The sequence below is a fragment of the Salvelinus sp. IW2-2015 genome, linkage group LG32, assembly GCF_002910315.2.
Source record: "Salvelinus sp. IW2-2015 linkage group LG32, ASM291031v2, whole genome shotgun sequence".
In the NCBI taxonomy this organism is placed as follows: domain Eukaryota; kingdom Metazoa; phylum Chordata; class Actinopteri; order Salmoniformes; family Salmonidae; genus Salvelinus; species Salvelinus sp. IW2-2015.
In genome coordinates, this window is record NC_036871.1 from 19,736,695 (window position 1) to 19,747,966 (window position 11,272).

Genomic DNA, 11,272 nt, shown 5'->3' on the forward strand with positions numbered 1-11,272 from the left:
ATATTATAGTACTAGTCAAAAGTTTAGACACACCTACTCATTACAGGGTTGTTCTTTTTCACTATTTTCTACATGTGTAGAATAATAGTAAAGACATCAAAACTGTGAAATAACACATATGGAATCATGTAGTAAACAAAAAAGTCTTAAACAAATCAAAATATATTTCCATAATATAGACCTGTTTTTTACCAAATATACTACCCCTACCATGTCACAACATAACTGATTGGCCACTAGAGGAAAGAAATTCCACAAATTAACATTTAACAAGGCACACCTGTTACTTGAAATGCATTCCAGGTGAGTACCTCATGAAGCTGGTTGAGAGAATGCCAAGAGTGCAAAGCTGTCATCAAGGCAAAGGGTGGCTTTTTTTGAAGAATCTAAAATATATTTTGATTTGTTTAACACTTTTTTTGTTTACTACATGATTCCATGTGTGTTTTTCACAGTTTTGATGTCTTCACTATTATTCTACAATGTAGAAAATGGCAAAATAAAGAAAAATCCTTGAATGAGTAGGTGTGTCCAAACTTTTGACTGGTGTTGTGTATATATAGTTAAATTTAAAATATTAACTCAAATCTTTTTTACACATTTAACCTATTTTTATGTAGGCACAAAACTACCTTCACACTTCCATTCATTTTTTAAAAACTGTTACAGGTTCCTTTCACGGTAATCCCATAACATTTGTTGCGGGGTTGTAGAGCAAAATATAGAACACCATAGTGTTCGTGAGAGACTCATCTTCTTTCCATAGTTTGTTGGCCAAACCGTTCGGACGCTACAGACAAATCTGCAAGAAAAACGAATTTAGGGATGTCTCATGGTCTAACATACATGCTCTAGCTCTGTGACCTTTCGCCGCAGAAGTGGAAGGGCGACATCAGCGGATGCAGTACGTTGATACGCATCCGATGCAAGAAAAACACATCTCTAGCTGAAGTGCATGTTCTGCTGACATATTTCCTCTTCTGTACCACACAGCTCAACAGACAGCCAGCTAAAGCTGTGGAATGTAAACAAGCCCCACTGCTTGCGCTCATTCAAGGGCCACATCAATGAGAAGAACTTTGTTGGCCTTGCCTCCAATGGAGACTATGTTGCGTGTGGTAAGTGGGACCGGCCCATGTTGACAGCTGCATGCTGTGTGGTGCTGCAAAAGTCCAGCGCCACACATTTGAAAATGCTTTTACTCAGATTGACACAATCAGATTGACACAATCAGATTGACATTCATATGTGTCTGAAGAATTCATGCTGTTTGGAGACTAAATTACCAATTGTGGATGTGTTTGCAGTTGTTTAAGAATGCCTTTTGGGTGCTTTCAAATGTAGTGAGTACTTTTATATGATGAGTACTAAAAGAACTGATGAAATGCCAGATTTTGGAGTTCAATCACTGACAATGATTTGATTATTTTCTCTGCAGGAAGTGAGAACAACTCTCTGTATCTATACTACAAAGGCCTGTCCAAGACACTGCTGACATTTAAGTTTGACACCGTGAAGAGTGTGCTGGATAAAGACAAGAAGGAAGATGACACCAATGAGTTTGTCAGCGCTGTATGCTGGAGAGCTATGCCTGACGGGGTAAGAGTGTGTTTGTCAGACCAGTGGTGATTCGTATGTCTGATATCCAGTGTATATGTCTGCGTTACGGTTAAGCCTTTTGAATCGGCTGCAAACAAAATATTTACTGACAACAAATGCCTGTCTTGTGACCTTAATAATGCTCCCAGTATAGGGTGTATAAGAAACTAGCGTATTCCTCTAGGCAGAATGACACCACTGTCCAGTGGAGCATGTTATTACTCTCTCACACAAGGACAAGTAACTGCCACAAGAATGGCTCATTACACAAACAGTTTGGTCTAAGATAATGGTCACTATCTCAAACACATCAAGCCACCTACAATTCCCATGGTTGGTAAATACAAGAACACAGGGTTGAACTACCTGGCAACACAGTCATACACCATGGTGTGTCACTACTTAAATTAACTCCCCTTGCCCCCCCCGCCCCCCCCCCCCCCCCCCCCCCCCCCCCCCCCCCCCACCCCCCCCCCCCCCCCCCCCCCCCCCACTTTGATGAAGTCTATGGGCCAAAATGCATCGATTTCGACAATAAATAAGCATTTTTTAAGGCCACTGCATATTTTCTGAATTTCCTCTCCTGTTCAGTTTGCTCCTCCATTCATGCATCTTGGTTGTAGAGCGAGGTATCAACATTGTTCCTTTCTCTTTTCACTGAATTTCCCTTAGTAGCATAGCTCAGTTTTCTACCGGTTTTGCACCATATGAAGTTGATAACCTGATGATATTGTTTGAATATTATAGATACATTTATAGACACTCTTTGAGGCCACATTGTTGTTATTTAGTAAAGCATAATTAGGGAAATAGAATAATGTTGGTGTCAATCAACAACAGGTACTAATTTAACAGTTTCATTGTTTGTGTTTTTCTGACCTCTCTTATAGGACTCAAATGTGTTGATTGCTGCAAACAGTCAAGGAACAATCAAGGTTTGCTTTTTGATTGTATTAAACTGTCTACTTATGTACTTACACAGTCTTTCTCTTGTTGGGAACTCACAATGACCATCTTATTGCAGGCTATGTCAATTGGGGTCTATGTAGGGCTTTTCAGCCTGGATAAAATGTAGACTACAAAGGCTGCCCAATTCTGATATTTTCTTTCCACTAATTGGTCTTTTGACCAATCAGTTATTTTTCAGAGCTGATCTGATTGTTGAAAAGATCAATTAGAGAAAAAAATATCAGAATTGGGATGCCTGTGTAAATGCAGCCATGGTGTTTCCTTCCTGCTCACATGTATTTTTCTCTCATCATAGGTACTTGAACTTGTTTGAAGGTCCATCAGATCTTCTCATCAAAGCCTCTGGAAACTACTGCTCCATTTCATGGCCAGTCTGAGTCCGGGGATTGGAGCATAGTGGCTTGGTTGAATGGAAATTTCGTCATTCAGGATCTGAGGAACTGACCAGGTTGGAAAAATGAACTAAACCGAAGTCCTTTGATTTTAATGAGCAAGAATACTTTGGAAAAGACTTTGAGCGGATCGTACACTAGTATTGTGGATGTATATAATTCAGTGACATTGAGGAGGGCCTTTCTGCACAAAAGTGGAAGATGACTCTTTTGAAATCCTCTTTTTGAATAAAGTTATTGACCAATAGAACATTTTAACATGATTTGAGGTTGAATTGAAATGTGTTATTTTTAATAAGAACTTGTACAAATGTATTTCAGTAGAGGTACATCCAGCAAGAAGCTACATTTTAAAGGCCAAAGCACAAGTCAAAACAAAAATAAAATGCAAAATGACTCATCTTTGTATGAATGCTATTTGAGCCCATTGTGTCATCTTCAATAGTCTTTGTTTTACCCCTATGTTTGGCCTATGTGTTTGATGATTCAAGGAATGGCAACACCTTTAAACTGGACTTGTTTTTGTTCTGCAATKAAGTTTTCAATGGTGTGGCTTTGCATCAAGAATGTTGTTAGGTGTTGACAATGTTTGAAAACTCAACAGAAGAATCACTGACTTCGAGACATTTCACTCATGCTACAGTATATTTCTCTTATGTCAAATTAAACTAAACACCTATTCGATAATACAAATCCTGTCTCAAATACTTTCATTTTGTATTAAGTCATGATGCATGTTGCAACCAATACACATCAACACATGAAATCAATTGGATTTGCTAGACAGCCAAGACTTGCAGTACTTACCTATTTTCTGATAAACAACCAAGATATGGTATGATTTTTTATTTGTATATATTAATAAATTATTTGCAGAGAATTTTGTCTTTGCATTGAGTTATTCTTGGTTTAAAAAAAGAGCAAAGTAACACTGAAATTGAGTAGTGTAATGCCAAATTATAGAAAGGTTCTGACTTCGAAGTAACATCTGTGATCTTGATTACTTTGATACTGTATCTTCCCAATTTGTACAGGACAGCTTCCTTGAACAATCAATTTACCATTAATTATTTACAGGACTGTTATCCTTGTCACCCCTTGAGTTCCTAAGTATTATTTTCTATAATTAGGCATACCGGTATCTGAAATATATTCAGAAAATCCTCTCCTTTTCAGTTTCGGCTTACTTTGACTATTACACAATTATTGTAATTTGTACGTGTTTAATTGTACCCCTCAATTCCCATAACTTGTAACTGAAATAAATAAATAAACTGAATGAAAAGCTTCTTTCTTTTGCTGGTATACATGTCAGCAATTGTCAGAAGTTAGAAGCTGATAAGAATTTTCTTTTTTTACTTCAGCACACCTCTAGCTTAATTTTCTCCTCATGCAGCACCATGGTAACAGACATCCTCTTCTCTTACTGCAACCCTTTGGAGTGGATCCTGTGCCTGAGGACGCTACTCAGAAGCCCTTCATGTAGCAGCTCCTCTCTGTGGGTTAGCTTGCAGTGTCCCACCCGTAGTCAGCCTGAGAGCATCATTATAGTCCAGCTGAGGGAGAGAAAATAGGACCCAACTGTCAATCACATGAGGCACTTCACTCTGTCTCTTTATCTCGGTCTGTCTCTTTATCTCGCTCTCCCATACAGTGTATTCTAAAGTTGGTGGAGCCTGGGCATTGGAGTTTGTGTGTTTGATTAATTTCTGTACTGCCTCAGTTGTTTACCGCGATCTGCATAGCGCATCCACTGAGGTGGCATCTCTATCAGATAACAGAGATCCAGGCTTTTAAGATGCCGATTAAAAGACGAGAACTGCTCTCTGGAAAGAAATCTAGACTTCAACATGTTAATGACAGATAGATTGGTACTTCAATACTGAGTAAATTACCGGCTTCCTCAACAATAGCTTATGTGTGATTGAAGCCTAAGATAAATTTAGTTCTGTTTTTATGCATTGATGTGAGAAGCTTTTTACACTTAGTACCCTCAAAGATGAATGTTTTCTAATTGGATGAATTTGACTGTTGTGCTATTTATTAATCTATTTCATAAGACAGTAAATATGACTTCTGAACGAGGAAGGTTATCCATTTACTCTTTCTGTCAGTGAAAACAATATTCAATAAGATCAAAGGTTATTGTAAAATGATACTCCCCCACACACACACACATATCCCTACACTACTGACATTTACAAAAGCATTTAAGCAGCAGGGTAAGTAGTCAAGAAGTCTGTCATTTGACTTGTAAACAGACAGGTTCTATTTGACACCTTTGATCTTGACGTGGAGATTTCTTGTCTTCCCACATGTAATCAGACTGTCAGTTCTGCTACCATACTCTGTCATTTTCACCCCAATCTCACTATCTATTTTCCACTTCTGTGAAGTGCAATTTTCCTGAGCTTGTATTGTCACCCATTGACTTCACAATGAACAGAACAGCAGAGAGCTGTCATTGTCCTTTTTTATTTTTTTTTATTTTTTTTAGTCAAATTTTTACCCCCAATTTCGTGATTACAATCTTGTCTCATCGCTGAAACTCCCCAACAGGTGAAGCGAAGGTTGAGTCATGCGTCCTCCGAAACGTCCTCCGAAACACTCCGGACCCGCCAAACCGTGCTTCTTAACACCCGCTCGCTTAACCCGGAAGCCAGCTGCACCATCGTATCGGAGGAAACACTGTTCAACTAATGACCGAAGTCAGTCTGCAGGTGCCCTGCCCGCCACAAGGAGTCACTAGAGCGCGATGAGCCAAGTAAAGCCCCCTCCCCGGCCAAACCCTCCCCTATCCCGGGTGATGCTGGGCCAATTGTGCGCAGCCCTATGGGACTCTCACTACAGCCTGGATCGAACCCCACACTGTAGTGACGCCACAACACTTCGATGCAGTGCCTTAGACCACTGCGCCACTCGGGAGGCAGCCATTGTCCTTTCTGAACAGCCTTTGTATTCTGCTCGTGGATGCAAAATTACCACCACCCCTGTCTCCAGCAGTCTCCTCAAAATTGCCTTGACAATATACCTGCCCATTAGTAACTTTGCTCCCCTTGTTACTGCAAGCCACTCAAATCTAAACAGCTGGAGTTGAAGAGTGTGTCAAGGAAGGACATACTTTTCTTCTACCCCTAGAATTTTGTGTAAGTTAAGGTTAGTTTTGAGGTCAGGATTATTGTTGTTTAAAATGTTGACTGTACTTTCAATTGCATAAAGACATAAGCTTCTATTGGGTATTGAATATGCCCTCAATAATCTTGTTGGTGAAGTAAAGTTATTAAACAAATAATGTATTACCATGATAAGCACATTTCTGTTGGTCATTTATACTAAACTTTTGACTACTTTTATACACATATAAGTACATTTGTCCCATATTTTTGGTCCCCTAAAATGGGGGAACTATATACAAAAAGTGCTGCAATTTCTAAACGGTTCACCAGATACGGAAGAAAATAACCTCAGATTAAAGCTGACAATATGCACTTTAACTTCATAGTCATTGTATAATTTCAACATTTGTCACTATCCCAGTACTTTTGGAGCTCACTGTAGTAGTACACTGAACAAAAATATAAACGCAACATGCAACAATTCCAACATTTTTACTGAGTTACAATTCATATAAGGAAATCAGTCAATTGAAATAAATAAACTAGGCCCGAATCTATGGATTTCACATGACTAGGAATAGACATATGTATCTGTTGGTCACAGATACCTTTAAAAAAAATTAGGAGCGTGGATCAGAAAACCAGTCAGTATCTGGTGTGACCACCATTTGCCTCATGCAGCGCGACATATCTCCTCCACATAGAGTTGATCAGGCTGTTGATTGTGGCCTGTGGAATGTTCACCCACTCCTCTTCAATGGCTGTTCGAAGTTGCTGGACATTGGCGGGAACTGGAATACAATGTCGTACATGTCGATCCAGATCATCCCAAACATGCTCAATGGGTGACATGTTTGGTGAGTACGCAGACCATGGAAGAACTGGGGCATTTTCAGTTTACAGGAATGGTGTACATATCCTTGCGACATGGGGACGTGGATTATCATGCTGAAACATGAGGTGAGGACGGTGGATGAATGGAACAACAATGGGCCTCAGGATCGCGTCACGGTATCTCTGTGCATTCAAATTGCCATTGATAAAATGCAATTGTGTTCATTGTCCGTAACTTATGCCTGCCCACACCATAACCCCACTGCCACATGGGGCATTCTGTTCACAACGTTGACATCAGCAAACCGCTCACCCGCAAAATGCCATACACTCTACGCGGTCTGCCATCTGCCCGGGGCAATTGAAACCGCAATTAATCTATGAAGAGCACACTTCTCCAGTGTGCTAGTGGCCATTGAAGGTGAGCATTTGCCCACTGAAGTTGATTATGACACTGAATTGCAGATGCACAAATATCATACCCTGAAGACATGCTAACCTCTCACCGTTACAATAACCAGGGAGGTTAGCTTTTTTGGGGGGATTTGATATTTATGCCTCTGTAACTTTCTCACTCATCATTATTCACGATACATTCAGGACTATCCGTTATCATGGTAGCATCCTCATTAATGTAGAAGTGTTTAGAAACATGTTCTATTTTTGTTTACAGTAGAATTGACTCCAAAGTGATACAATACATTAATACCATTTAGTTCTATTGGGGACAAAATAATCTGAAACACAAGCAAAACAAACAGTAAATGCATCCAACAAGTATGTAGAGTCAAAAGTTTGATGTAATCATTGCATGCTAGGAATATGGGACCAAATGCTAAACTTTTGACTACTTTAATACACATATAAGGGAATTTGTCCCAATACTTTTGGTCCCCCAAAATGAGGGGACTATGTACAAAAAGTGCTGTAATTTCTAAACGGATGAAAATACCCTAAAATTAAAGCTGATAGTCTGCACTTCAACCTAGTCATTGTCTCATTTCAAGTACAACGTGCTGGAGTACATAGCCAAAATAACGAAAAATGTGCAACTGTCCCAGTACTTTTGGAGCTCACTGTATTTCACACCATACCACATGCACATCATATAATAATCATGGTAGTGCATCATGGAATAGTAGAGGAAGAAAATTAAATACATCACTAGTACAATATGGCTGTGAACTTTGAGAGCAGCTTGAAGTTAAATACTTGAAGCTATTTCAAGTGTTCTCTTATTTTATCCTCTCCTCTCCTCTCCTACATAGCCAAAATAACGAAAAATGTGCAACTGTCCCAGTACTTTTGGAGCTCACTGTATTTCACACCATACCACATGCACATCATATAATAATCATGGTAGTGCATCATGGAATAGTAGAGGAAGATATTAAGAGGAGAGAGAGGAAGGAGAGGAGAGGAGGGGGAGAGGAGAGAGAGGAAGAGAGGAGAGGAGAGGAGAGGAGAGGAGAGGAGAGGAGAGGAGAGGAGAGGAGAGGAGAGGAGAGGAGGAGAGGAGAGGGACGGGAGAGAGGACCGGAGAGGAGAAGAGGAGAGGACCGGAGAGAGGAGAGGACCAGGAGAGGAGAGAGAGGAGAGGAGAGGAGAGGAGAGGAGAGGATAAAATAAGAGAACACTTGAAATAGCTTCAAGTATTTAACTTCAAGCTGCTCTCAAAGTTCACAGCCATATTGACTAGTGATGTATTTAATTCTTCCTCTACTATTCCATGATGCACTACCATGATTATTATATGATGTGCATGTGGTATGGTGTGAAATACAGTGAGCTCCAAAAGTACTGGACAGTTGCACATTTTTCGTTATTTTGGCTATGTACTCCAGCACGTTGTACTTGAAATGAGACAATGACTAGGTTGAAGTGCAGACTATCAGCTTTAATTTTAGGGTATTTTCACCGTTTAGAAATTACAGCACTTTTTGTACATAGTCCCCTCATTTTGGGGGACCAAAAGTATTGGGACAAATTCCCTTATATGTGTATTAAAGTAGTCAAAAGTTTAGCATTTGGTCCCATATTCCTAGCATGCAATGATTACATCAAACTTTTGACTCTACATACTTGTTGGATGCATTTACTGTTTGTTTTGCTTGTGTTTCAGATTATTTTGTCCCCAATAGAACTAAATGGTATTAATGTATTGTATCACTTTGGAGTCATTCTACTGTAAACAAAAATAGAACATGTTTCTAAACACTTCTACATTAATGAGGATGCTACCATGATAACGGATAGTCTGAATGTATCGTGAATAATGATGAGTGAAAAGTTACAGAGGCATAAATATCAAATCCCCCCAAAAAAGCTAACCTCCCTGGTTATTGTAACGGTGAGAGGTTAGCATGTCTTCAGGGTATGATATTTGTGCATCTGCAATTCAGTGTCATAATCAACTTCAGTGGGCAAATGCTCACCTTCAATGGCCACTAGCACACTGGAGAAGTGTGCTCTTCATAGATTAATTGCGGTTTCAATTGCCCGGGCAGATGGCAGACCGCGTAGAGTGTATGGCATTGCGGTGAGCGGTTTGCTGATGTCAACGTTGTGAACAGAATGCCCCATGTGGCAGTGGGGTTATGGTGTGGGCAGGCATAAGTTACGGACAATGAACACAATTGCATTTTATCAATGGCAATTTGAATGCACAGAGATACCGTGACGCGATCCTGAGGCCCATTGTTGTTCCATTCATCCACCGTCCTCACCTCATGTTTCAGCATGATAATCCACGCCCCATGTCGCAAGGATATGTACACCATTCCTGTAAACTGAAAATGCCCCAGTTCTTCCATGGTCTGCGTACTCACCAAACATGTCACCCATTGAGCATGTTTGGGATGATCTGGATCGACATGTACGACATTGTATTCCAGTTCCCGCCAATGTCCAGCAACTTCGAACAGCCATTGAAGAGGAGTGGGTGAACATTCCACAGGCCACAATCAACAGCCTGATCAACTCTATGTGGAGGAGATATGTCGCGCTGCATGAGGCAAATGGTGGTCACACCAGATACTGACTGGTTTTCTGATCCACGCTCCTAATTTTTTTTAAAGGTATCTGGACCAACAGATACATATGTCTATTCCTAGTCATGTGAAATCCATAGATTCGGGCCTAGTTTATTTATTTCAATTGACTGATTTCCTTATATGAATTGTAACTCAGTAAAAATGTTGGAATTGTTGCATGTTGCGTTTATATTTTTGTTCAGTGTACTACTACAGTGAGCTCCAAAAGTACTGGGATAGTGACAAATGTTGAAATTATACAATGACTATGAAGTAAAGTGCATATTGTCAGCTTTAATCTGAGGTTATTTTCTTCCGTATCTGGTGAACCGTTTAGAAATTGCAGCACTTTTTGTATATAGTTCCCCCATTTTAGGGGACCAAAAATATGGGACAAATGTACTTATATGTGTATAAAAGTAGTCAAAAGTTTAGTATAAATGACCAACAGAAATGTGCTTATCATGGTAATACATTATTTGTTTAATAACTTTACTTCACCAACAAGATTATTGAGGGCATATTCAATACCCAATAGAAGCTTATGTCTTTATGCAATTGAAAGTACAGTCAACATTTTAAACAACAATAATCCTGACCTCAAAACTAACCTTAACTTACACAAAATTCTAGGGTAGAAGAAAAGTATGTCCTTCCTTGACACACTCTTCAACTCCAGCTGTTTAGATTTGAGTGGCTTGCAGTAACAAGGGAGCAAAGTTACTAATGGGCAGGTATATTGTCAAGGCAATTTTGAGGAGACTGCTGGAGACAGGGGTGGTGTAATTTTGCATCCACGAGCAGAATACAAAGGCTGTTCAGAAAGGACAATGGCTGCCTCCCGAGTGGCGCAGTGGTCTAAGGCACTGCATCGAAGTGTTGTGGCGTCACTACAGTGTGGGGTTCGATCCAGGCTGTAGTGAGAGTCCCATAGGGCTGCGCAACATTGGCCCAGCATCACCCGGGATAGGGAGGGTTTGGCCGGGGAGGGGGCTTTACTTGGCTCATCGCGCTCTAGTGACTCCTTGTGGGCGGCAGGGCACCTGCAGACTGACTTCGGTCATTAGTTGAACAGTGTTTCCTCCGATACGATGGTGCAGCTGGCTTCCGGGTTAAGCGAGCGGGTGTTAAGAAGCACGGTTTGGCGGGTCATGTTTCGGAGGACGCCATGACTCAACCTTCGCTTCACCTGTTGGGGAGTTTCAGCGATGAGACAAGATTGTAATCACGAAATTGGGGGTAAAAATTTGACTAAAAAAATAAAAAAAAATAAAAAAGGACAATGACAGCTCTCTGCTGTTCTGTTCATTGTGAAGTCAATGGGTGACAA

At 40.3% G+C, this 11,272-nt stretch overlaps 1 protein-coding gene across 2 annotated transcripts in view; it reads left to right on the forward strand.

Moving 5' to 3' along the window:
* LOC111956730 (COP1 E3 ubiquitin ligase) overlaps positions 1-4,250 on the forward strand; it is a 36,208-nt gene extending 31,958 nt beyond the window's left edge. For both annotated transcript variants that reach the window (XM_023977288.2, XM_023977289.2), the window contains exons 17-20: positions 994-1,118; positions 1,439-1,599; positions 2,490-2,534; positions 2,864-4,250. In XM_023977288.2, coding sequence (XP_023833056.1) covers positions 994-1,118; positions 1,439-1,599; positions 2,490-2,534; positions 2,864-2,881 — 349 coding nt within the window. In that variant the 3' untranslated portion in view covers positions 2,882-4,250. The remainder of the gene's footprint in view (positions 1-993; positions 1,119-1,438; positions 1,600-2,489; positions 2,535-2,863) is intronic.
* The last annotated feature ends 7,022 nt before the right edge of the window (positions 4,251-11,272 follow it).